This window comes from Rhinopithecus roxellana, chromosome 6 (assembly GCF_007565055.1).
Source record: "Rhinopithecus roxellana isolate Shanxi Qingling chromosome 6, ASM756505v1, whole genome shotgun sequence".
NCBI classification, from domain to species: domain Eukaryota; kingdom Metazoa; phylum Chordata; class Mammalia; order Primates; family Cercopithecidae; genus Rhinopithecus; species Rhinopithecus roxellana.
Genome location: NC_044554.1, coordinates 126,114,291 through 126,141,676, shown reverse-complemented (window position 1 = coordinate 126,141,676; position 27,386 = coordinate 126,114,291). Strand labels below are relative to the sequence as shown.

At 40.1% G+C, this 27,386-nt stretch overlaps 1 protein-coding gene across 2 annotated transcripts in view; it reads left to right on the top strand.

Moving 5' to 3' along the window:
* SLC25A13 (solute carrier family 25 member 13) overlaps positions 1 to 27,386 on the top strand; it is a 199,993-nt gene that overhangs the window by 57,049 nt on the left and 115,558 nt on the right. Inside the window, exon 4 of one of the 2 annotated variants that reach the window (XM_010356270.2) lies at positions 19,432 to 19,547. The exons of the other annotated variant lie outside the window; for it this stretch is intronic. Within the exon in view, the coding sequence (XP_010354572.1) occupies positions 19,432 to 19,547 (116 nt within the window). The remainder of the gene's footprint in view (positions 1 to 19,431; positions 19,548 to 27,386) is intronic. 2 annotated transcript variants of the gene reach the window in all.

Here is a 27,386-nt window from a genome sequence, read left to right as displayed (position 1 = left end):
TCTCACATGACTGTGGAGGCTGACAATTCCCAGTATCAGCTGTCTGCAAGCTGGAGATCTGGGAAAGCCAATGGTATAATTCAGTTTGAGTCCAAAGGCCTGAGAACCAGGGAGCCAATGGTGTAATTCCCAGTCTGAGAGCAGGAGTAGATCCATGTTCCAGCTCTAACACTCAAGTGGAAAAAGCAAGTTATCCCTTTCTCCACCTTTTTGGTTTATTCAGGGCCTCAGTGGATTGGATGTTGTCTACCACATTGGGAGAGCAATCTACTTTACCCGGACTGCCTATTTATATGCAGATCTCGTCCAGAAACACCCCTATAGACATATCCAGAAATAATGTTTAATCTGACTACTACATGTTGCTGTCAAGGTAACTCATAAAATTAACCATCACAGCATTTGTATAATATTAGTCTCCAGGGAAGACAGACGTGCACACACACATACAGCACACACACACAGTTGCTTTTATCTCTTAGTCATATGTTTTGAATATGTAAAGAAATCTTCCTCATTCATTTTTATTGTCTGCATAGTGTAAGCATATACATTTAAAATTATTTTTCCAGTTTATTCCAATATCTTAAAGTTTACAGACCAGTGCTTTTAAGGTTTACATTATTTGGGTCATCAGGCGCTTTTCCCAAACCATTTTAGGGTTGTTGTCAAAGAGCAATGGACAAACCCTAATGATGAGATGAACTTTACTATCAGAATACCATCTCACTCGCTCCTATGTTCTGCTTTCCCTGCACCAAACACTTCCTATGCTATCTGCTTCCCTGTCCACTCATACAGGAAATGGCTTCAATGTTACAGAGTCACTCTTACTCCTCCTGCTAAATGCCATCCTGATAACAATGGGTCTTTTGCATGGGAAAAGCATTGTATACTGAAAGCATCATTGATAGTAGTCAAAAAAAACACATTTTGCTAGGTCTCTTAAAATCTGTGGGATCTTAGACAAGTGACCTATCCTATGTGAGCCTGTTTTCTCATCTGATTAAATGGGGTTGTTACTTGCTCTGTGAATGCTTGTATGTTGTCACCTAATGAAATAAACTTTAGGGAAGTTTAGTTAGCTTTCCCTTCTCAATTTACCTACAGATATTGTTCCAACATTCCTTCCTTCTCTCATTCCTTACCTCTGTTATTCCTTCCCTCACCTCCTACTTCTCTTCCCCAATTCCTGGCATCTTTGCTGGCGGCAAACAGACCTTCCATGTGAAGAAAAACTCCTCATAATTGCACTTTCCTCTTCAGATTCTGCTCCATTTCTCTTCTTTCTGCAACACTCATCAAAAGCACTATCTATTCTGGCCCTTACAATTAATTCCTCTGCCCATTCATTTTTTTTGAGATGGAGTCTTGCTCTGTCACCCAGGCTGGAGTGCAGTGGCACGATCTCAGCTCACTGCAACCTCCACCTCCTGGGTTCAAGCAATTCTCCTGCCTCAGCCTCCTGAGTAGCTGGAATTACAGGTGCATGGCACCATGCCCAGCTAATTTTTGTATTTTTGGTAGAGACAGGGTTTCACCATGTTGTCCAGGCTGGTCTCAAACTCCTGGCCTCAAGTGATCCACCTGCCTCTGCCTCCCAAATTCCTGTGATTACAGGTGTGAGCCACCGTACCCAGCCTGCCCATTCATTCTTGAATCCACTCTCCCCAAGTTTCCTCTGCTGCTCTACTAGGCTCTAATCTGCCCTTGTTACAATCCTCATATCAGAATCCAATGATAATATTAGTTCTCTGGTTAACACTTGCCTCTTACCCCTTTTTGCAATACTCACTTCACATTCAGTATACCATGTTCCCTTGCATCCCTCAGACCTCACTGGTTCTCACATCTCTAGTTTTTCCTAACTACTTTTGGGTGATCTTGTCCCATCTCATGGTGCTAAATACTTCATAACCTCTACTTTTATGTCTACAGCCCTCTCCTCCCTGCTGTTTCTGCGAGATTCCATTTGCATACCTAATAGTCCTCTCAAACCTCACATGTCCTGACCTGGGCTCCTGAGCCTTCTCTCTCACAACATTCTTTCCTATTGCTTGCTCAGTAGATTCCGTCTTGCAGTTGCTCAGGCCCCAAACTCTGGAGACATCCTTGCTTCCTTCTTTTCTTTCACATCTCCCTTCAAATCTTACATCCAGTCTGGTTGGCCTCACTATCAGTATATGTATCGTCAGTACTCCCTCTGCCCAATTTCTTGCAAGGGTGACAGTAGCAGCAACTGCTGTTAAGGCTTTATGATACCAGCAAGGATAATACAAAAAAAGGAAGATGCTGGAAAGTTGACCAAGAAAGAGACTCAGTAAATAAGTCTGGAGGCAAGTCCCCAAATAAGAAAAGATTCAAAGGCAAACTCTAAGACAAGCTCTGTTTTTGGTCTTGTTTCATAAAGTCATATAGAAAAAAAAATATAAAGAAGTTTCCAACTGTGGCTCATAACTGCTGTGGTCATCTGTGAAGGATTGATGACTTAAGGCTCTCTGACCAGGGTGTCCAATAAGAGTGCTTAGTAAAAGACTCATCAGGTTGGTTTCCAACACACAGCCCACATTCAGTCTATACCCAACATAGCGAAGATAGTACTACACCAACTGCTAGTGAAGATGCTTCAAATGGGCAGTAAGATAGCAAATGTACATACCCCTGCAGGTCTGCTTCATTTTTATTTTCTTTGCAAGTACAGTTTCAAGAACAGTTTATTAAATAAGACAAACAAAAAAAGAAAAAATACTACAACTCAATTAGTTCACTCTATATCAATGCAAATTCAGATGCAGTGCAACTGGTGATTGGTGTGTGGCTTCCAGTTGGCTAGTTCTCTAGAATCATTCCCACTGAGTGATTAAACACCCAATGATGTGACCCTGCGTTTTACTTGATTTACTTTTTAAAAATTCTACTCAGCAGTATGGAGGGTGTTACTCCATATCCAGACGCATGCATGACTATCTCTCACCTGGCTTATTGTAATAACCTCTCACCAAGTCTTCCTGTGCAGCCAGAGTGATTCTGTTAAAATCTGAGTTGGATTATGTCACTCTCTGGCTCACAACCCTTTATGACTCTCCATTTTCACTCAGAGTAAAAGCCAAAGCCCTTCTCATGGCCAGCAAGGCCTTGTGGTACTCTCTCCTTACGTTACCTCCCCAGCCCCTCACTCCATCTGCTGCTCTTCCCCTTAAATTACTTTCTTCTGGTGACATTGGTCTTCTTGCCACACCTTGAACACACCGTGCTTCGTCCCACCTAGAGGCCTTGTGCCTCCTCTTCCTTCTGTAAGGCACTTCCCCTGAGAAGCTCACTCACTTCCTTTAGGGCTTTCTCATGGTGGTTATCATATATAATACATGTGGGTTTCATTAATTGTTTTTTTGTCTCCTCCTCTCCCCCCCCCACACTTGACTGTAAGCTCCATGAAAGCAGGGATTTTTGTCTGTTTTGTTCACTGCTGAGTCTGCAGATCCTAGAACATGGCTGGCACATAGTGACACTCCATAAATATTTGTTGAATTTGAATGGATTGAACACATAATGTTGCATGCACATGTGAGGTATTATCCAGAAGAGGTGGGATTCTTAGATTTCTCTCTATGGTTCCTTCTTTGAATTTTTACATGTTAAAATCTCTGCTGTCATTTTTCTCCCAGGACCACTGTAGTATTCTGTGGAGCCTTTTTTTTTTGTAACAGATCTAAAACTTTTAGCAAATATTTTTTCTTCTCCTGTCTTCACTTTTCTCCTCCCCATGTAGGCTGCTTCCACAGTATTTTGGGGTTGTTCTAGTTTTTGTAAACTTATTCTGAGGGATTCTTTGTGTTGAGAAAACCACCTATATATAGGATTAAATTCTCGTATTTTTGAGAATCCTGCCCCATTCTTCAGCATCCGTGCAAAGGACTGGACTCCTGTCCTCACTCGTTTATGGCGTATGGTCTGGTAAGTTAATTGCCTTTTGCAGTAGAGTTAAGTAAAGACAGCCATGTCTCTGCTCTTTTAGTGAAATTTGGTTCACATTATTCTTCAAGTTATTTAGAACATAATTTTTTAGATTCACTGAGGATATTGCATCTACTTCGGCAAAACCCTGAAAGCACCTAAGGATTTAAGTGAACATGTAATTCGTATTGAAACCCTCCTTCTGTTTGCTTTATGATTTTCTGATTCAGTGCTTTCTTCTAGAGTTTTTTTTCTTTTTTTGAGACAGAGTCTCGCTTTATCACCCAGCTGGAGTGCAGTGGTGTGATCTCAGCTCACTGCAACCTCTGGCCTCCTGGGTTCAAGCAATTCTCCTGCCTTACTCAGCCTCCTGATTAGCTGGGATCACAGGTGTCTGTCACCACACCTGGCTAATTTTTGTATTTTTGGTAGAGTCGGGGGTTTCACCCTGTTGGCCAGGCTAGTCTCGAACTCCTGACCTCAGGTGATTCGCCTACCTTAGCCTCCCAAGGTGCTGGGATTATAGGTGTGAGCCACTATGCCCATCCTAGAGTTTATTTTTTTTTCTAAGTTGAGAAATAAAACAATCACCAACTTCTAAAGGAAAAAGCGTTAAAAAATTGATGTTGCTTTTCTGCAATACTTATACCTAGTAAATGCAAGAGAGTCTCAAAAGTTGTGTAGCTTAATTTCCTCTTGCAAAAATATAAAGTATTCCCAACAGTTTCTAATTTTGATGATCTTTTACAATTACTGTTCTGTGTTGTAATGGCCTCCTTTTTTAAAAAGCTTGAAGTTGTTAGGAGACCTTTAGAAACAGAACTTGGTAAGAAGTGCAGAGATAGCATGGCATAGGATGGGGAAACATGCCAGATCAGTTGGGACAGAAAATTTTTCTTAACTGTTTTTCAGCACTTATATAGGTTATTCTATGAGCAAAGAAAAAAAAAATGAACCTAAATAGAATGGGCTCAAACAGTCATAATAAACTCCTTTGGTTATTTTCTGAAAATCTGTATTCACAGGTGGCCTGTGTTAATAGGTGAATTCATTGTATTTTGCTGTGGTGATTTGTATAACAAAACATGACTAATGTATATGTCTTTTTCTTTACCAGATCTTATGCCAGTTTTTAAGCAAGCAAATTGTGTTCATTTAGTAAAATTTTAATCTGTATTGGGAATAGTGGTGGCAATAGTAGTATTCTGTTTATTGTGGATTTGGGGTAAAATCTAGAAATGCTGCTTAATCAGAATATTGTAAGCAGAAATTACTTTTTACCTTTTTTACAAAAAATGAACATGAGAACTCATTCTGTTGCCCAGGCTGGTCTAAAACTCCTGGGCTCAAGTGACCCTCCCACCTTAGCCTTCCGAGCAGCTGAGAGCACAGGCATGTGCAATTGTGCCTGGCTTTAGAAATCACTTTTTATTTTAATTCTTACTTATAACATTTCGTAAGGTATTAGGCTACATTTCCCAGTCATTACCATTTATGCCATTTAGTTTTAATTTCTTAAAATTTTATTTGAAATTGTAGAATGTCTTAGATAATTTCAGAATGTGAATTGTCATGGAGGTATCAGAGATGCAACTTAATTTCTCCTGATACCAGTGTATCTTGAAAATGTTTTGCTTAAAGATTTATTTATCCTTGCTCTCAATTTGTTTCTTATAATTTGCCTCATAGAAACATTCATTCAAAACAGAGTGCTGAAACCAAAATGGAACATACAATTAAAAGCAAATAATTTTTTTCCTGCTAACTACTTCCCAGCCCCTGGACTGAACTCGTGATTGAGGTTTTATTTACTTTTGCAAACAGATGACTATTTTTGGAGCAGTGGAGGTAGGAGCATGGTACCCAAGTCCAAGTTGCACCATTTTGTGTGGCTGTTTCTTTCTTATTTTGCATTAGGAAACAGGTGCAAGAAAAAGAAAAAAAAAAATTCCACTTCATCATCATAGTAGTGTCTGGAATTTCATTCCCCATAACCAAGAAGAACTCATTTATTCTTGGCCAGCCTCTCTTTTTTGTTATTCTAAGTTGACTGTAGACAGCTTTGATGCTGCCTCCTGAACTTCTATGAGTCCCTCTGCCCTTGCTGCCAGGATTTTAGAATCTACCCTTCTTCTATACTAGGAGTGGTAAAAAAATAAATTGGGGTAGTAGTGCCATTTGATGATTCATTTTCTTTTTATATGTGTCCTTTAAAATTAACATTGACAATTTGGAGCCCCTTTGTGATGTGGATGATAGAAGAAAAGCTGTGATTGCTTATAGGCTGAGTTTAGGTTCATCTGAAATGATGATGTATCTCAGAACCATCATAATTCCTCGGTTTGAGAGTGATAATCGGATTAGGACTGTTGAGACTGTAGAGAAATTTCGCACATTGTTTTTTTAGATGTGGATGCTTGTTTGGGGTGGTGTAGGGTAGAGGGCTGATGGAGAGTATTTGAGACTGTGGCTACTTTTTTTTTTTTCCCCCCCGTTGCTACTCTTAATGCAGACATTGCTCTAGAACACCCTGTATAAACTATATATTGCCACATCTAAACCATATAGTACTTCATTAAATTTTGAACATTTAAAATATTTTAACTATATGAGACAACTATGTGGTGCATGTGTTAATTAGCTGGATTGTGATAATCATTTTTCAGTGTATATGTATATAAAAACACATTGTACACTTTAAATATATACAATTTTTGTCGATTATATGTCAATAACGCTGTAAAAAAATTTTAGATAATGTACAATGTATCCCATACTTTGTATTTATTCCTATATACCTTGATTTTTAAGCACCCATAAGAGTTCTTTTTAAAAGCTCTTTTATTATTTTTATTATTTTATCTTTTATTATTCTTTTTAAAAGTTCATTTTGTTGCTGAATTTGAGTGCATTCTCCCCAGTCTTTATTAAAGAGGGTGCAATAATCTTTCATCTGAGATACAATTGATGGAATTATTTTATAGGATTGAGTATTTTTAAAACCTAATATTTCTTTGCTTACTTTGAATATTATGAGCATAATATTATGAAATATTATTCTGAAATTTGGTCTGAGTTCTCTTATGTCATCAGAAATTTCTGCAAATTCAATCTGAAATCAAAACACGGGCACTTTTTTTTTCTTTTTTATGGTCTTAAATACAGAAAATCATAATCTATTTTAAGCTTAGATAAATGATGGAACACTTGTTTACATGGGTAAAATGACTCTATCTAAGTAGTATATTGAAGTTCATGTTAATGTTTGCTATTTAATGACACCTAATGATACTCAATGAAGGGTTATGCTAAACCGGAGAGAAAATGTGTTACCCAGGCAACTGCCTCTGGCAGACTAGAGATTCGGGCATATGGCTCTATAGTACACATTATTTCAGCATCTCTAAGCATAAAGAACCACACATGTAATTGACTGTGAAAAATTACTGCTCAGTTACTGTATTGTATGGTCATAATAGAAGTAAATGAATACGTCATTGTTGTTGGAACAAGTCTGTTGGGAATCACTTGTAGACTCTACTATTTAAGAAGCAAAAATACAATAAGAAGAAAATAGCTGGTTTAATTAACATGTAAAAATTGGGTTAATTTGAATTCAGCTGGCACAGCAGATACTAATGTTGGCTTTTTTTGTGTGATATTCTGGCTCAAGCCTGGGTATTTTTATTTCTTCTTGCCCACACCATGAATAATTTTATTTCTTAAAATGATAAGGGCTATTTCAGTCATTTAATTTTTGCTTTGCCAAGGGCTTTTATTACAATCACATCAAGAGAGGTTTTGTGTATATCCAAAATGTAAGAATTATAGTTGAATGAAAGAAAATGCTAAAATTTTCCTGAGTAATTGATAATGTTTCTCGAAGGGGAATCAGTATAATTTTGATTTCATGTATCTTTTTTTAATTTTAGTTTACTGCTGATGTATTTTTTTTTTTAACAGTGACAAACTAGGAATTGATCAACGGCAGATGCAAGAAAGTAGCATGTTTGTTCTTGTCACTCTTTGTGTGCCTGTGCTTATGTGCCTTTTGTTTGTTTAGAATATTGTTTTAATCATCATTACCTTGCTTCAGAGATTCAGAAAAACCTATTGAGAAAGGCATTGTGTTCCAATTAGAAATTATTTATCTCAATCAATTTTTGGTATTTTAAAATGTTATTTGAGCTGAGAGCAAACATAGGTAATATGGGCATTGACTAAAAGTGTGCATGGGAAAATTCTGTTCCCGGGCTGTGCCTTCCATACCCTGTAGGTACTTTTGTGCTTTTCAGCCCTAAATCGAGGGAATGATCAAACTGGAGACTACCAGTTAGAGAAGCGAAGGGTTTGTCAGTATGTGCCCTTGCATGCAGGCCAGTCTTTCTGTCCTTAGGTGCATTCAAAGTACCTGGTTATCCAGTGGTAATGAGAATAAACCAACATGCTACTTTATATAGTGTAGGCCAATATATGCTAACTGAGAAATTCATATGCCTGCTGGCTTTATGGTTACTGATTTCTTATTTGTGGTTTCCCCATTATCCTTCTTCATTTGCCATTTTAATAACATTGAGACCTTTTTATCCAGCCTTAATTAGTAGAACAAGGAAAGATTTAGGAAACCTAGATTTTTAAATCTGCTTTATTTGCCTAAATCAGTTTTCCATCATGGTTTACAATTATTTTTCCCTTTTTTTCTCAATGGTCTTTCTTTACCTCTTTTGATTTCCCCCTGCTTTGAAGGCAATACCTAATTTAAAATGAGGGGTTTATGGTGTTTTTTGTTTGTTTAAACTTAGTACACTTTTCCTTTAAAAAAAAAAGTCTTCAGTAGACCTCAAAATATCCATGATGTAATTAAAATGCAGACTATTTGTCATGCACATTATTAAATTCTGCTCTCAGTGTTGGTAATTATACAAAATAGGAACAATGTAGTATAATAGGATAGCTTTTCGGGGTTTTTAAGTGATATCTACTAGTATTTAAGAAATAAAGGATATTTATCTAAAGAATTGTGGAGATGGTGAATATGATTTGTCTATAGTTTTAAAAGCTTGTAGTGGTTCTTTTCCTTGATGCGATATCATCTTTGTAGGGACTGGCCATGATTGGAGCATATTTATGACTTGAAGATTAAAAGATGAGAGGTTGAGGGAGGTGGCAAGGACACTGGGGCAGATTCTTCTCATCTCATTCAGCAGTGGTTATTTTACAGGGAGGAAAAGAATAAATGGGGTATAGGGAGAGTGAAGATATTTTCTAGTGTTACTTGAATTAACTACGTACTAGCAAGTGAGAACTAGAAAAGAGATGAATCTTACTCGTCATATGTGCTTGATCCATCTGATAAGAAAGAGAATGTTGGGGTTATAAGAATACCCCACTAAGTCCCCCTGGTTGGCACAGTCAGCCTTGGGCAACTTGACTGCTGTTTGGAGTTAGCTGCAAGGCGATGGGCTGCCAAGTAGAGCTGGCAGTGTGGACAGATTACTTACTGATTTAAGCTCACAATTATGAGAGCCTACATATATATATACTTTTGCCAATATAGAGGCAGTGATATATGCGGAGGTGATATTTACTGGCCAAATTCATGATAACAATACAGTAAAATTGCCAATAAAAATCTTTAATAGGCTTTTAAAGCCAGGCAGTAGCCTGCTTGTTTGAACAATATTCAATCTGTCAGATTTCATTGGAGCCAATGAATTTAAATAGGCCCTTGGCAAACACTGTAGTGAGATATTTGAACCAGAGTACATAGTAGAACTGAAGAACCCTGCTGGCCTCAGAACAGATGCACTCCAGGGAATGCCAAAGTCCTTTCTGGAGCCGGGGTGGGCACAGAATGGCTGCCTATAACCTAAAATGGAAGAAAACAGGAATTTAGAATGAAAGGCGTCCGAGGAAAGCACCTTTTATGGAACAAGAAAGGATATCTGTTCCAACTTGTCCGACAAGGTCATTCAGCCAGTTAGGCAAAGGTAAGACTAGGACTCAGCTTCTGTCTACCTTATTTCTGATGGTTTTTAGAAGATTAGGTAATCACTCATTGTCTCTTTTCAGATCAGATTAGAAACAATTGTCATGAATTTGCATAATTGGGGCCATGAGTCTTCTTTTGTGTGCTTGCTGACCATCAACTAGCATATTAAATAAAAATCTTTACTCAGGAGCGCCCTCTTCATCTGTCTAACTGGTAGTTTTCATATCCTCAGTGACCTCCAAGCCTCAGAGTGTTCCTGTGACTGCCACAGCCCCTGCAGCCCCTGTAGTCCCTGGCCATTGGGCCTCCTCTTGACAGGGAGGGGTTGACCAGCTCCTGGGCTTTAAAAACTGCTTGCTGTGACTTCCAGGACAGGACCCTCGCAGACTCCACGTAATTAAGCCTTAACAGCTGTTTAGAAAATGTATCCCAGATTTGACTGCTCCTTGGTTCTCTTGCTGTGACCCAGGTTCAGCCTACTGCAGCCGCTTCTAACTGGGCTCACTGCTTAACCCAGCGGCCCATGCTCCACAGTGTCTTGAGTGTTCTTCGTAACCTTTCTAACTCTGAGGCAAGTCACATCACTCCCCTGCATAAAACCCTTCAGCAGCAGCTGATTTCCCTAGGAATAAAATTCAAGCATCCTTTTATGCTGACCACCCTCCTCATCCTCATCCCCTTTCCCTTCCCCTGCTTTCTCTACTCTCCAGCTGCTCGAGGTCTCCCTGCCCCTTGGAACTTGCCAAGGGTGGCCTGCTTTGGGTGCTCGCACTGATGTTTCTCCTCACATCCCTGTCCTTCAAATCTTTTCCTGGCCGCTGCTTTTCACCATTCAGATCTCAATACCTCCTTACCAGAGGCTTTTCCTGACTGCTTTAGGCAAAGTAGCTCCATCTCCCAACCCCATTACTCTCCTGGAGTTGATTTTCAAGCCTGGCTATGTAGTACAATAACTTGAGAAGTTTTAAAAAAAAAACAAATGAGTGTTTAGGCCCCTCTACAGACCAATGAAATAGAGTATCTGGGGCTGAGAAGCATGATTCCAAAGCGTTGCTCTATTTTACCCTATACAGTGGTTGTCTAATTCTGGAATTTTTATGTATGCATGTGCTCATCCTCTGCCCACCTGCAAATGTGGTTCCTTGAGGACATAGATGTTGTCAGTTTTGAGGTATCCTTAGTGCCTGGGGCATGGCTTATCATAGAGTAGGAACAGGGTACACATTTGCTTTGTTATCAAAAAGGGTCAGACTCTGGGGCTGGCGTGGTGGCTCACACCTGTAATCCCAGCACTTTGGGAGGCTGAGGTGGGTGGATTGCCTGAGGTCAGGAGTTTGAGACCAGCCTGGCCAATATGGTGAAACCCTGTCTCTACTAAAAATACAAAAATTAGCCGGGTGTGGTGGCGCACGCCTGTAATCCCAGCTTCTCAAGAGGCTGAGGCAGGAGAATCACTTGAACCCAGGAGGCAGAGGTTGCAGTGAGCCGAGATCGCACCATTGCATTCTAGCCTGGGCAACAAGAGTGAGACTCTGTCTCAAAAAAAAAAAAAAAAAAAAAAAAAAAGAGTCAGACTCTGTAAAATATTGGAAGAGATTTATTCTGAGGCAGATATGAGTGACCATGGCCTGTGACACAGCCCTCAGGAGATCCTGAGAACATGTGCCCAAGGTGGTCAGGGTGCAGCTTGGTTTTATACATTTTATGGAGACATGAGACTTCAATCAATTACATTTAAGAAATACATTGATTCTGTCCAGAAAGGTGGGACAACTCGAAGTGGGGTGAGGGCTTCCAGGTTATAGGTAGATTTAAACATTTTCTGGTTGACAGTTGTTTACCTAAAGACCTGGGATTGTTAGAAAGGAAATGTCTGGGTTCAGATAAGGGATTGTAGAGACCAAAGTTTTCATTGTAGAGATGAAGCCCTTAGGTAGCAGGCTTCAGATAGAATAGATTGTAAATATTTCTTATCAGACTTAAGATATAATGAGGCAGGTCCGACCCCCACTTACCGTCATGGCCAGAAACAGTCTTTTAGGTTAAATTTGAAGAGTGCCTTGGCTAAGAAGGAAGGCCATTGAGGGGTCTCAGAATTTTATTTTTGGTTTACAGCTTAGTTGCTTGAATAATATGTATTTGCAAGGAATATGGATGGGAAAGAGAAGAGCTATAAAAGTCAAAAGCTATTAAAAGATGTTAAAAATCATGGAGACCAAAGCTCTTTGGAAAAATTGGTGATCACAGGAGAGTCCAGTTCCAGATTTTTCTTAACACCCACATATACTTAAATGTGGGTGGTCTGATGGTTAGAACTCTGTTTTTGGAGTTAGGTTTTACTTTCATCTCTGCCATTGACCCTGGACAATTGGTTGGCTTCTGTTGTAACACACAGAAGGGGTATAAGGAGAAGTTATTTTTGTGAAGTACTCTTGTGGTTAGGAACCTTCAGTAAAAGTGGTAATTGGATTTTGATGGTACGTTGTCTACAACCAAACTTCCTGAAGTATGAACAGACCAATTCCTTATGTGCTGTTGCTTAAACTTTCGTAGCCACAGAGTTAGCCTGGAGATAGGAGCCAGGCAGGAGATGAAAGGGATCACATGGGGTCTAAGCCTCTGCTGAGTGAGAATAAACAAGGACAGAGAGGAAGAGAGGAACTGGAGGTTATCCATTAGTGTGATTCTTTCAGATCGTTCATTTCCTTTTTCAATTTGCCTTCCTCTTCCCAAATCTCTTATACAGTCCTCCTGCCAGTATCTAAGTTGAGGACTTTGCTATTTTGTTTCATATGAATTTTTATTTTTTTCTTATTATAAGAACAGTGCAGTATGTATATTATTGAAAGGATTAGAAAATATGGGCAAGCAGAAAAAAAATCTTAAATTTCTAACAATTTAACCACCTAGAGATGATATCCACTGCCAACACTTTGGTGTGCCTCCTTTAGACTTTGTGCGTGTGCACAATATTATTGTCCATTTTTAAGAAACAAATCATTTTCTACACATCATTGTGTAAATGATTTTTTACTTACTACCATGGATTTGTTTATAACACTTTTTAGTGGTTGGATAGTATCCTGCATATCAATGTTCTATATTCAGTCCGTCACATATTGTTGTATATTGAGGTTGTTTGTACTTTTTTCACCATTACCATCAGTGCTGGGTAAATATCCCTGTAGATTAAAGTTTGCATGCATTTATGAATTATTTTTTAGGATAAACTCCTAGAAGTGCGATTGTGGTGGTCGTAAAGAGGTGGGTTTTTTTTGTTTTTGTTTTTTTCTAACTGCTTCTTGTGGAGCAGGGCTAACCCATAGGCTACCCAGAGTGGCCATAAAGACATTTTTGAGACTCTTACTGTGTTGTCAAATTGTCCTCTGGAGATGCTGCACTCCCAGCCTCTGGTATTAAGTGCCTTTCTTTATTTCTCATTCAGGCTTTCGTAGCTCTTCCCTGGATTCTGCCACACATCTCCTCAACTCCAGTCTCTTCCCCTTAAGTTCATTTAACACTCCTCTGTCAGGTTAAATGTTCTGATGCACAAACTGATCACATCACTAAAATTATCAGATCTTGGTCTACCATCACAGGACTTCATCATCAGGATGTGAGCAACTTTGTGGGCTCTTCCCTTCCCTTCCCTTCCCTCCCCTTCCCTCCCCTCCCCTCCCCTCCCCTCCCTCCCTCCCTCCCTCCCTCCCTTCCTTCCTTCCTTCCTTCTTTTCTTTTTTTTCTTTTTTTCTAGTAGATGGTATCTCACTCTGTGGTCTAGGCTGGAGTGCAGTGGTGCAATCATAGCTCACTGCAGTCTTGAACTCCTGGACTCAAGTGATCCTCCTGCCTTGGCCTCCCAAAGTGCTGGAATTATAGACATGAGCTGCCACGCCCAGCCCCAGCACTATATTTTCTGGTCTAGTTTTCCTCCAGCAAATATGCATGTCTTCTGATTCTTCATCTCTGGGCTCCCTTTCTTGGTTCCTGACTTAATTTCTGCCCCTCTGGACCACCAGTTCTGGGGAGCAGAGATTGTGTCCCTAGAACTGCCCTCTGCCAAACATGTAGAGTAGGCACTGAAGTCAAACTTCAGTTGATGGACTCTCCTCCCCCATCTCCCATCTTTATTTGATCACATTTCACTTTTATTGCAAGACCGAGCTCGTGTTCACTGAACACATCTTCCTTCTGATGTCACGTGTTCCCAAATTTCAGTAAGGCTTTCTTCATCTCCTTTCACTCAACGTGATAGTAACCTTTCCCTCCTCTGAATTCATTGAGTCGTTTCTTTCCAGTTCTGTTATGTTACTTAACCCTTTTTCCATAACATCATAATTTTCAGTCTGTATTCTCTATTATATTTCAAATATCTCCAGGCTAAGTGCTATCCCTTGCGAAGTTGGGGGAGGAGGTACCTAAGTTATGCTACAGTGAAGAAGCACCATCATCATTTTGGTGTATATCTTGTAGTACCTTTCCACGTATGTGATAGATGATTAATATTTACATTGTGTAAGCATAGCATACAGATGTGATTCACTTTTCAACCCTTTCTTCTTTGGCCCAGTATTTTGTAGTACTACGCAGTGCTTTGGCTATTTTATTATTACCTGGACTGTAAAGGAGTTACAAAGTCGCTACTGTTATAAATGGCTTCCAGAAGGAGAACAGCAGCTTTAGTGCTTTGTAAAACAAAAATGACTTGCTTACAGAAAATATCCAGTAGCATCAGAACCATGAAATAGAGTAGTTAGACACCTACCCTTCCCTAATCTCTGAGTGGTATAGGCCTGTGGAAATGTGACTTGTACATTTGCTTTCTTGTTAGCTTACCCATGTTCTACTATTAGTTCCTGCAGATGAGAGTGGTGGCAAATACTGTTCCTTAGATTCTAGTCATAGAGTTAATCAGAGCTGCATGATTCGTTTTAAAGGGAATCTAACATCGTCAAAGAAGTTCTGGGAGTTGTGGGTGGAAAAGGAACTAAGTGAGTTCACCAGCTAGGTCTGAACTTGATTAAGCTTGAATTCTTTGTTGTAACTTATGTTAATGCTCATTAAACCTGTAAAGTAAGATGGAAGCACTGTTTGTTCAAAAAAACCAAAAATACATATATATAAACATTTTTAGGTATCATGCTGTAAAGTAATATAGTACTATATAATTATTCTGATTGCCTTCTAGTCAGATTACCTTGAAAATCCAAAATGATCTTGGCGAACAATAATACATTATGATTTCATGGTTCATCTACATACCTCCTGCGTAGGTGTATAATACTCATATCTAACAGGGTTACCACATTACATACCTTTTGGTATCAGTGACATACCTAAAATACCAGAGTATTTATTGGCCATTCTCAGTTATGAAATGTTGACATTGCCAGACAAGGCTTTGATCATACATATATATATATATATATAGTCATATATATATAACATATATATATATACACCTTTATATATTATAAGCCTTGCGTATGTATATGGTCTCCTATATATGCCTTTTTTATATAAGCCTTTCATATATATATTAAGGCTGTCTTTATTCAGACCATGAAACCAAAAACATCCCTTTTTTAGATAACACATAGTGTGATTCTATTTAATGAACCTAATGTCCGTGAAGGGGTAATTAAGCAAATATGATTGTTTTCTGCCTCAGCAAACTGCCAGCAAGTTCCCCTGGAGAGCAGCACTGTGTGGCTGCGTGGCTGTGGGTGCCTGATCAGCAGGGTTGGGGGATGTGAGTAGGTGTGACAACTGGGAAGCAAAGGGCCGGAAACACATTTGTCCTCTGTCCCGCTTCAGAAGTCTAGAGTGTGGTGGGCCTGCCGGTGAGTTCCTCAGGGTCTTCTCTTATTAGAGCATGTCTTAAGAGGAAAGGAAACATCTCTAAATGAAATGCTTGTGGGCACTTTTATTCACAGCTTTAAGTAACTTTTCTTTAAAAACTGCCAGATCTGTGTTTCCAGTCTTGGCCTCTATGTTAGTTTCCTCAGGCTGCTGTAACAAAGTACTCTGCGGCAAACTGGGAAGCTTAAAAAAAAAAAAAAATTAGTTGTCCCAAGTTCTGGAGGCTAGACATCCAAGGTGGAAGTTCAGCGGGGGTTGGTTTCTTCTGAGGGCTGTGAGAGAGAATCTGTTCTGTTCTTTCCTGTCTTCTGGTGGTGGCCGGGCAAACTTTGGTGTTCCTTGGCTTGAAGAAGAATCACCCTGCTCTCTACCTTCATCTTCACTTGGTTTTCTCCTTGTATGCGTGTCTGTTTTTAAATTTCCCTCTTTTATAAAGACTTCAGTCATACTGGATTAGGTGCCTGCACTATTCCACTATGATCTCATCTTAACTAGCTTCATTTGCAGCCACCTTATTTCCAAATCAAGTCACATTCTGAGGTTCTAGGGGTTGGGATTTTCGGAAATGGGGGACATAGTTCTGCCCATACCAGCATCTCTGTTAAGTGCATTGAGTCTCTTTTGGCATCTGGCTGGACACTGTACTACATGTCAGTCACATTTGGTTGCGTTCTCCCACAGGTCCCTTCTTTCCAATTTTTACCTTTTTTTCTTTTTTCTTCTTTATCTTTGGTGGTGGTATCATCATCCCACTCAGTTATCCAAGTTGGAAATCTTGGGAGCATCCTGGCCTGTTTCCTTGGCTTTGGCCTCCGACATCCAGTCCTAACCACATTTTATCATTTCTGCCTCCACTGTGTTTCTCTGACCTTTCCTCTGCTTTCATTCCTAGGGCTCCCATTCAGGTTGAGAACCCTGCAATCCCTGGCTGCCAGGCTGTCTCCCACATCTCATCGCTCCTTTAAATTCATCTTCCACACCAGTTCTTTTTCTAAATCAAAGTTTTGAATGTGACATTTCTTAATCCAGAAACCTTGAGTGATTTTTCACTGTCTGAAAAAAAAAAAAGTCGAGATTCTGTTGCTTGGTCCTTAAGGTCCACCCCAGGTGGCTGGTGTCTCACTCATGCCAGTCTTTTGCTCCTCATGACCTGCTAGATGGAGAATTGGTAACTCCTACATCCTGCTCCAAATACAGCACATCCATTTGTTTTCACCTCTGTGCTTTGCTTCGCCAGTGTAGAATGTCCTCTCTCTACCCTTCCCTCCTGTCTCCATTGTCACTAAACCAAAGTGGGTCCATTTGCCTGTACACAATGGAAAGCCAAACAGAAAGCACCAGGTTTTTGCAGCAAGAAAGGTTTATTGCCAGGCTGTTGAGTAAGGAGACAGGAGTCAGGCTCAAGTTTGACTTTCTCTACCAGCCTTACAGCCAAAGATTTAAGGGAGGGCTTCTGAATGTGGAGTTTAGGTGCTGAACAGTGGTTAGTGATTGGCTGAAAGGAAAAGGGGTTTGGAAAGTGTCTTGGGCATGCTGCTGCCCTTACATGCCGCTTCATGGGTTGCACCTTTGGACAATGGTGGCATTAGCTTGAACTGAGGGTGAGTTTTTGGCCTTCTAACGTCAAAAGTTACTCACCAGGAGAGGAAGTCTATTCTGCCCAGACTCCAGTGAGCTGTATTGGTTCTAACCAGCCTCAGTCTGTTAGCCAATTTTGTGGCAAATAGAGAGAACTGTAACAAATGATTTTCTTCTCTGCTGTCCTGCAAGATAAGCTCAATAAATTTTTGTTAGTTACCAAAATCTTTAATCCTGTGGGGCATGGTTTCACCATCTTCCCACAGCAGTTGGAATTCTAACCAGGTTAAATGGAAGCCAGGAGACCTGGTTTTCAGGCCAAAATGTCAGAAGCCAGTTGTTTTGCCTAACCCAGGTCATTAACTTTTTCGAGTTTCCGTTTCCTCACAAGTAGAATGAGGAGGTTGAAGTAGATAATCCCTAAGATCTTTTCAGCTTTGAAATTTGTTATTTAAATACCATGCCTCCATGAAGCAGTCCCCAACTCTTCCAGGCAGAATAATTCACCCCTTTTATGCCCCTTGGTGCTTTATTTTTTCTTTTACAGTTAACCCTTAATTTCTAGTGGTTATGTGTGCTCATGACTGTCTCCCCTTCCTCCAGACAGCTCATATTTGCCCCTCTTCTTGCCTTGGTCTTCCCCTGGTCTTGCTTAGGCAGAGAGTCTCGGTGAGAGAGACCTTAGTAGAGGATAAAATGTCCTCGGGAAGTACTCCCCTGTAACACATGCTCTTCCTGAGTGTTCCCAGGCATTGAGAAGGAAGTGTTTTGGATGGTTAATGATACAGAGATGTTATATTGAACACACTGAGTTTTTCCTTTCTTCGTAGCATTATTGTAATTGGGTGACATTCTGGGAAACAGCTAAGTTCGCTTTGTAACAGTTTTTATAAAAATGTGTGCTCTCTATAGGATGTTTAGAAGTAACTAAGTTTTCTGTAAAAGATATGAAAAACATTCCTATTTTCTTCCTCCTCCTATATCCTCTGGAAACTTGGAGTATCTCGATGTATCATTAAGGTATTTGGACACTTAAAATAGCAGTTGTTAAAAAATACAATCCAGGAAAGCTTTAATGGACCCATTTCCTCTTTGGAAGCCAAACGTCTTTGGCCTCTCATGTTCTTCCTAAAGCTTAGATTGACCCACATTTTGACCTTCAGAAAGTTAAAGTCACTCCTTTTTCCTAGAGAATGACCAGGCCCTTTTCTTGCTTCAAGGCCACCTCTGGTCCTGTATTTCTAATCTAATTTTACATTGTTCTTTTATGCTCTCCACTGTCCAGACAAAATCTGTCACTCATAATTTTCCCTATATACTCCTTTCTTGCATTAGTCTTCTGCCTGAAGTGCCCTCTGGTCTACACCCATTACTGTATATCCGAATTGTACTCATTTTTTGAGACCTAGCTCAAATGCCATTTCTGCCACAAAGACTTTCGTTACCATACTAGTTTTTGTGTTATGATTTGTTCTTCTTCTACACACTGGTCTATTTCTAGACTAGTGCTATCTGCCTCACCAGACTAGAAGTTCCTTGGGGTCATGTTTCATGTGTCATTTATCTGTATTCCCCTGTACTAGCCCTAGGTCAATTCACAGGTGGTCAGTAAATACCGGTAGTGAATCAATTATCTGTGAACCGTTTTTTGCATGGTCTTTAAGGATACTAAAGAGTAACAAAGTTGCTCTATTTTGCTGTTAGGCAGTCACATCTTAGTCTAAAGTATCTACACTTTAATTTTAGAACCCAAAAACATGTCTGAAGTAAGATCGAAACATATATGATACTGGATAAAACAGTTACATTTGAAATTATAGTGTATTTAGTGTGTAAGCTATGTGGTCAGTGCTGTCATGTCTTTTAGATTCTGTGCATTATTATTTCAGTCCACTTTGTAAAAGTAAATGCTAAATGTTTGTAAATGTTTTCAGTTTGAATTTTATGTTTTGGCAGTGATATTTTTTCCCTCAGTGTATGTTTGTATATGCTTCTGTTTTCCACAAGCTGCTGACTTTATGCTTTGTGTTTGTTTTATGTTGCAGATTAATATCTTTTCAAGAATTTGTTGCCTTTGAATCTGTCCTGTGTGCTCCTGATGCTTTGTTTATGGTAGCCTTTCAGCTGTTTGACAAAGCTGGCAAAGGAGAAGTAACTTTTGGTAAGGAGCATGATTCTGTGCACATCTATGTAAGTGCGGACTTGTGTGAGCATTTTTCTTTTTTTCTTTTTTTTTTTTTCTAGGAACAAAATAAAGTATATGGAAATGCTTTTAAGAAGATAGTATATCTCTTTTAGTAAAGATACTTCAATGTTTAGGGGCTCCAGTTCAAAAGTCTTCCTATCTGAAAAAAACGAGTTTCTGGCTTAGTAGTTTTGATACTCTGGTTTAGTTTTAAGGTGAGGGAGATGTGGCGTGATTGTTTTCATACAGTCATAGCATGTGAGAGCCAGACAGGACTTCTGTTTCTTCCCTGCACCATCAGTAGTGCTTTCCACCGATAGAATGAAGAAGTGAATAATCTGCCTACACACAAAAGTTACTAATGCACCCTATACTTCTTGTCTTCACCTTGTTCCCATGGAGTAGTTTGCGGCCAGAGCCACTGCACAAGATGGTGGTTCAGAATGGTACGTGAAGGACCTTGTTCTTTTTTTTTTTTTTTTTTTTTTTTTTTTTTTTTGAGACGGAGTCTCGCTCTGTCACCCAGGCTGGAGTGCTGTGGCCGGATCTCAGCTCACTGCAAGCTCCGCCTCCCGGGTTCACGCTATTCTCCTGCCTCAGCCTCCCGGGTAGCTAGGACTACAGACGCCGCCACCTCGCCCGGCTAGTTTTTTGTAGTTTTTAGTAGAGACGGGGTTTCACCGTGTTAGCCAGGATGGTCTCGATCTCCTGACCTTGTGATCCGCCCGTCTCGGCCTCCCAAAGTGCTGGGATTACAGGCTTGAGCCACCGCGCCCGGCCACAAAAGAACACGCCTCCCACCCCACTGCTGTGCTGGCAGTGCCTGCTCTGCTGTGGCCTTCTTTATTTTGCAAGGCACAAACATCATCATGGGAATTAGCTACAAAGCTGCAGAAAACCCTGATGTTTTTCAAATATTTAGAAGAAAGGGAAGACTTGGAAGTGGTGGGATAGTGATAAGTTATTCTTTAAAAAACTGGCTACTAAGGACAGATTTAACAGAAAGTGCCATGTTTCCTGCGGACTCTGTGGTGTCCAGCATATGTTGTCTCTGCATGCAAATCTGCATTAGCAGTGCTCAAGAAGAATTTTGGAGCCCTTTAGGCATGTAGATTATGCTTTCATGAGAGATGGCTTTAAAGATTAGGGAGAACATGGCAGACTATTTTTATAGCGTCATAGAACGTGAGAGCCAGACAGGACCTCTGCCTGTCTTGTGCTTGGCATGTGCCCATTTTAAGTGTCTTTATTTATAATTTCCAATTCATTCAGACCTTTGGGACTTGTCTTATTTGGTGTATTGTGGGAAACATACAGATGTGGGAAAAACACAGGAAGAATGTTGCTTCCAGAATCAGATAAGCTTAGCCCCTTCCAGCTCTGCTGCTTTTGCCTCTGAGCCAAATTGATGATCCTCTCCAGTCCTCATTTATCCTATTAAGAAGTGAAGATAATAATTAGATAAAGTATTGGTAAGATAGTATAATAGACTTATTGTGCCAGCTAACCCCCTTCGCCATTCCGTCATACTTATTTGGCATGACAGAATTAAAGGTTAAATAGTCTTGAGCAAAGACAAAAAATTATATACTTGCCTGATTTTGTTTCTGGAAGATCAGATGCTTTCCATTAATACTTCATGAGGATTATTTAATATTTTCAGATCCTTAGATAAAATTTATTTCCATCACCCAGTTCATCTTAGCACCACTGCAACTACAACTTTTCAATTAATACCAATAAAAAAAGTCCCCATTTAAATTTTCAAGTAATGAGTAAGCAGCTAGCTCATGGTGTTACTGATTTACTCAGTGGAAGTGAGTTTGGTGACAGTGTTATGATAGTGTTTCTTTGGGATGAACAGAGGAAAGCCTGTGAGTGCAAGCACGTTCAACACAGATATGTTCTGTCTTATCTTCCTACTTTCCCCAGCAAGACTGGATGTGAGGAATGGAAGATAGCTCGATTTGAGATGAGAGGAACGAGAAATGGGCTTCAGATAGTTCCTTGATATAGATCCATCTTCCCTTCATGCGTGTGAAGTGGCAAGGGATATTGGTGACACTAGCTTTACTACTGGTCCTGGAAAGACATAGGAGACTTCCACCATTGCAGGGGGAAGTATGTGTGTTAGTGTGATTAGAAGAAAATGATAGTGAAGAAGCAGGATGTAGGAAACAAGAGCTATCTTTGAATTGTAGAAGACATAGTTGCATAAGGATTTTGTTTCTGCTTCTTACTAGCTGAAAGACAAGTCATTTCAACCCTCTGAGCTTTATTTTCCTCATCTCTAAAATTGGGGTAATAACTACCTTACAGGACTATGTAAGGATTAAAAGATCCACTGCATAAAAGGCACTGTCTGGAAATCAAAGGCCTTTATACAAATAGTGATACTAAAAGAAATAGCCTGAAAGAAGAAAAGATTTTCTAAGTTTTTTTTTTTCCTTTTTTCTTCTTTGGGAAGCCCTTTATTTATTTATTTTTTAATTGTTGTGTTTTTTTTTTAACGTACGTTCAGGGGTACATGTGCAGGTTTATTATATAGGTAAATTTGTGTCACAGGGGTTTGCTGTACAAATTATTTCATTACTCAGCTGTTAAACCTAGTACTCATTAGTTATTTTCCCTGATCCTTTCCCTCCTCCCACCCTCTACTCTTCACCCTCTGGTAGGCCCTAATGTCTGTTGTTCCTCTCTGTCTCTGTGTTCTTATCACTTAGCGCCCACATATATGTGAGAATGTTTGGTTTTTGGTTTTCTGTTCCCACATTAGTTTGCTAAGGATAATGCCTCCAGCTCCATCCAAGTTCCTGAAGAGGACATGATCTCGTTATTGTTGTTTTAATGACTGCATCGTATTCCATGATGTATATGTACCACATTTTCTTTATCCAGTCTGTCATTAATGGGCATTTAGGTTGATTCCTTGTCTTTGCTATTGTGAATAGTGCTACAGTGAACATATGTGTGGATGTGTTTTTATGATAGAATGTTTATATTTCTTTGGGTATATACCCAGTAATGGGATTGTGGGTTGAAGGATAGTTCTGTTTTTAGGTCTTTGAGGAATTGCCACACTGTTTTCCACAGTGGTTAAACTAATTTACACTCCCACCAGCAGTGTATAAATGTTCCTTTTTCTCCACAACCTTGCTAGCACCAGCTATTGTTTGACTTTTTAATAGTAGCCATTCTGACTAGTGTCAGATGGTATCTCATTGTAGCTTTGATTTGCATTTCTTTAATTATCAGTGATGTTGAGCCTTTTTCCATATGCTTCTTGGCCGTGTATATATTTTCTTTCGAAAATGTCTGTTCATGTCCTTTGTGCCCCCCCCCCCCCTTTTTTTTTTGAGATAGAGTCTCACTCTGTCATCCAGGCTGGAATGCAGTGGCACAATCTTGGCTCACTGCAACCTCCATCTCCAGGGCTCAAGCAATTCTCCTATCTCAGTCTCTCGAGTGGCTGGGACTACAGGCGCACGCCACCACGTCTGGCAAATTTTGTATTTTTAGTAGAGATGGGGTTTTACCATGTTGGTCAGGATGGTCTCAAACTCCTGAGCTCAGGTGATCCACCTGCCTCGACCTCCCAAATTGCTGGGATTACAGGCATGAGCCACCACGCCTGGCCTTTCCCTCACTTTTTAATCGGGTTGTTTTTTCCCTGTGAATTTAAGGTCCTTATAGTTAGTTGCTGGATATTAGACCTTTGTCAGATGCATAGTTTGCAAAAATTTTCTCCCATTCTATAGGGTGTCTGTTTACTCTCTTGATAGTTGGGCTTTTGCTCTGAAGAATGCCCTTTAGTTAATTAGATCCCATTTGTCAATTTTTGTTTTTATTGCAATTGCTTTTGGTGTCTTTGTCATGAAATCTTTGCCCATTCCACTCTCCAGAGTAGTATTGCCTAGCTTGTCTTCCAAGAATATAGTTTTGAGTTTTACACTTAAGTGTTGTTTGTTTTTTAGACAGTCTTGCTCTGTTGCCCAGGCTGGAGTGCAGTGGTATGATCTCGGCTCACTGCAACCTCTGCCTACCAGGCTCAAGTTATTCTTGTGCCTCAGCCTCCCAAGTAGCTGGGACTATAGGCATGCACCAGCATGCCTGGCTAATTTTTGTATTTTTCAGTAGAGACAGGGTTTCACCATGTTGGCCAGGCTGGTCTGGAACTCTTGACCTGAAGTGATCTGCCCACCTTGACCTCCCAAAGTGTTGGGATTACAGGTGTGAACCATCACTGTCTGGCCACATTTAAGTCTTTAATCCATCTTGAGTTTATTTTTGTGTATGGCATAAGGAAGGGATCCAGTTTCAGTCCTCTGCATATGGCTAGCCAGTTAACTCAGCATTGTTTATTGAATACAGAATCCTTTTCCCATTGCTTGTTTTTGTCAACTTTGTTGAAGATCAGATAGTTGTATGTGTACAGCCTTAGTTCTGGGCTCTCTATTCTGTTCCATTGATGTTTGTGTTTTGTACTAGTACCATGCTGTTTTGGTTACTGTAGCCCTGTAGTACAGGTTGAAGTCAGGTAGCATGATGCCTCCAGGTTTTTTCTTTTTGCTTAGGATTGCCTTAGGTATTGTCATGTCATGCACGTCCATGTGAAGAGACCACCAAACAGGCTTTGTGTGAGCAATAAAGCTTTTTAATCACCTGTGTGCAGGTGGACTGAGTCTGAAAAGAAAGTCAGCAAAAGGAATTAGGCGTGGGGCAGTTTTATGGGATTTGGGTGGGTGGTGGAAAATTACAGTCAAAGGGGGTTGTTCTCTTGCAGGCAGGTGTGGGGGTCACAAGGCACTCAGTGGGGGAGCTTTTGAGCCAAGAAAAGGAATTTCACAAGGTTAATCAATCAGTTAAGGTGGGGCAGGAACAAATTACAATGGTGGAATGTCATCAGTTAAGGTAGAAATCGGCCATTTTCACTTCTTTTGTGATTCTTCAGTTGCTTCAGGCCATCTGGATGTATACGTGCAGGTCACAGGGGATATGATGGCTTAGCTTGGGCTCAGAGGCCTGACAGCTATTTGGGTTCTTTTTTGGTCCATATGAATTTTAAAGTGGTTTTTGTCTAGTTCCATGTAGAATGTCATTGGTAGTTTGAGAAGAACAGCACTGAATGTATAAATTGCTTTGGGCAGTATGTTCATTTTAATGATACTGATTTTGCCTATCCATGAACATGAAATGTTTTTCCATTTGTTTGTGTCATCTCTGTTCTGCAGTTCTCCTTGTAGAGATCTTTCATCTCCCTAGTTAGCTGTGTTTCTAGGTATTTTATTCTTTTTGTGGCAATTGTGACTTGGATTACGTTCCTGATTTGGCTCTTGGCGTGACTTGTTGGTGTATAGGAATGCTAGTGATTTTTATACAATGATTTGGTATCCTGAGACTTTGCTGAAGTTGTTTATCAGCTTAAGGAGCTTCTTGGCTGTGACTGTGGGGTTTTCTATTAACAGACACAGGATCGGCCAGGCGCGGTGGCTCAAGCCTGTAATCCCAGCACTTTGGGAGGCCGAGGCGGGTGGATCACGAGGTCAGGAGATCGAGACCATCCTGGCTAACACGGTGAAACCCCGTCTCTACTAAAAATACAAAAAACTAGCCAGGCGCGGTGGCGGGCGCCTGTAGTCCCAGCTACTCGGAGGCTGAGGCGGGAGAATGGCGGGAACCCGGGAGGCAGAGCTTGCAGTGAGCCGAGATCCCGCCACTGCACTCCAGCCTGGGCGACACAGCGAGACTCCGTCTCAAAAAAAAAAAAAAAAAAAACAAAAAAAAAAACAGACACAGGATCAATTCAACTGCAAACAGGATAGTTTGATTTCCCCTCTTCCTATTTGGATGCCCCGTATTTCTTTCTCTTGCCTGATTACTTTGTCCAGGCCTTCCAATACTGTGTTGAATAGGACTGGTAAGAGAGGGCATCCTTGCCTTATGCAATGAGAGACAGGAAGCCCTGATTTCAAGGAGCTCATATTGTGATTTTGCCTTCAGTTGCATATGACTGTTGTAGAAGAATGTACAACCCCTCCAGCAAATACCCTGCCTTTCACAGGTAATTTATTCTAGGGTTTTCCAGTCTCACAAAACAGCGTGTTGTATATGTGCCCTGTATACATGTATGATGAGCCAACGGGAGTCCTCACTCCATTGGTATTGTAAAATGGACCCTGGATTTTCTGAGCCATTAATCCCAATTTAAGATTAAGCTGAATGAGAAATGCATAGGACTAAGAGAGCAAAAAGACCATCAGTTTGCAAATTAATAGCTGACTTCTAACTTTTTTTTATGGGGTTGGTTAGATTCCTTAAATATAGGTGGTGTGCATAGCAGTCTTTCACCTAAGTAAACAAAATCTTACAGGGGGCATGTCAGCCTAAGGAGTGTTTTGAAAGCAGGTACCTTTAGAAGAAGCTGGCAACAAGTACCTTTTCCAGGAAACTCTTCACAGAGTTAAAGACATCAAAAACAAACAACTTGGAGTTGGACAGAAAAGAAGACTTACATAGTCAACCTTGCTCTTATAAACCCAAAGTTTTCAGAGAATGAAGATCCAGATCTATAGCCTGGCTAGCTGGTCATATGAGACTGTAAACCCAATGGCAATCTTATCTCTAGTTACTTCCTTAGCTTCTTATAAATCCTTCACCTAGGAGTGACCCTTTAGTATTTTAGAAGTTTGTCTACCTTGATGTGTATCTTTGGGAGGGGTAGACATGGAGTGGCAATTGAGAGAAGGGCTCCTTTGTTACTTCCCGGATTGGCTCAGGCAATTGTGATGATCATGGAGTGAGTATTCTTTCTACACTCTACAGAGGTTCACCTGGGGCCTTTCCATGGTCTGCAGAGAAAACAGGAGAGTGGCCTCAGATCTCACATGTCTCCCAGCCTTGCTTTTTATACTGAGAGCAGTTACACTCTTTATCAGTTTTCCTACTGGATTTCCACATTAGAGTGTGTGAAGTGGGGCTTCTGCGACTAAGCTTAGTTTGCCGCAGGGTTTGTTGACAACAGGATGGTGTTCATGCTCCCACTAGTACTGATTCTGATAGACACTAACCAAAAATCAGTTGGATCGAGGGGCAAATAAGTGTCTCATTTCAGTGAAACCTTGACCTATTTCCTCTGAGGCCTTGTTTATATTTACCGTATTTTCATGACTACATCACCCCCTGTGTTTGCTACAATGAAAAGATCTTGATTAGGCCACTTTTGTTCTTTTGGTATCTAGTTACTTATATTCTCCTATTTCCTTTGAGGGAAAACTCCAGTATTCTTGCTGTCACTGTGTGTTCTTATTTTGATATCCAGTGTTTATAAGTATCTTGAAATATCAACAGGTATATAACAGGATATTGGTATGAGTGGTAAATTCTAGTTAATTTGTGATTCTGCATGTGAGGAGAAAAAAATTGTTCTAAATGTTTCCATTTGTATTTTTAGCCTATTGTATGTGACAGTGATTTTTTAAAGTGTACTTTGTTGAATGACAGCATACATGCAGAAGAATATACAAATCATGTTAGGTGTACATCTTGCTGAACTTTTACATCTGGATCTGCTTACCACAAGCCAGATCAGAAAAAGGATGGTACCAGCAGTGTAGAGGTCTCATCCCAGTCATTGTTTCCCAATCCCAATGGTAACAACTGACATTTATCACTATCAATTGGTTTTGCCTGGTTTTAAACTTCATTTAATTGGAACTATATAGAGTGTACTCTTTTGGTCTGGCTTCGTTTGTTCTTTTTATTTGTGAGATTAATCCATGTCGTATGTATTTTTTGTTTTTCTTCAAAAAACAATGT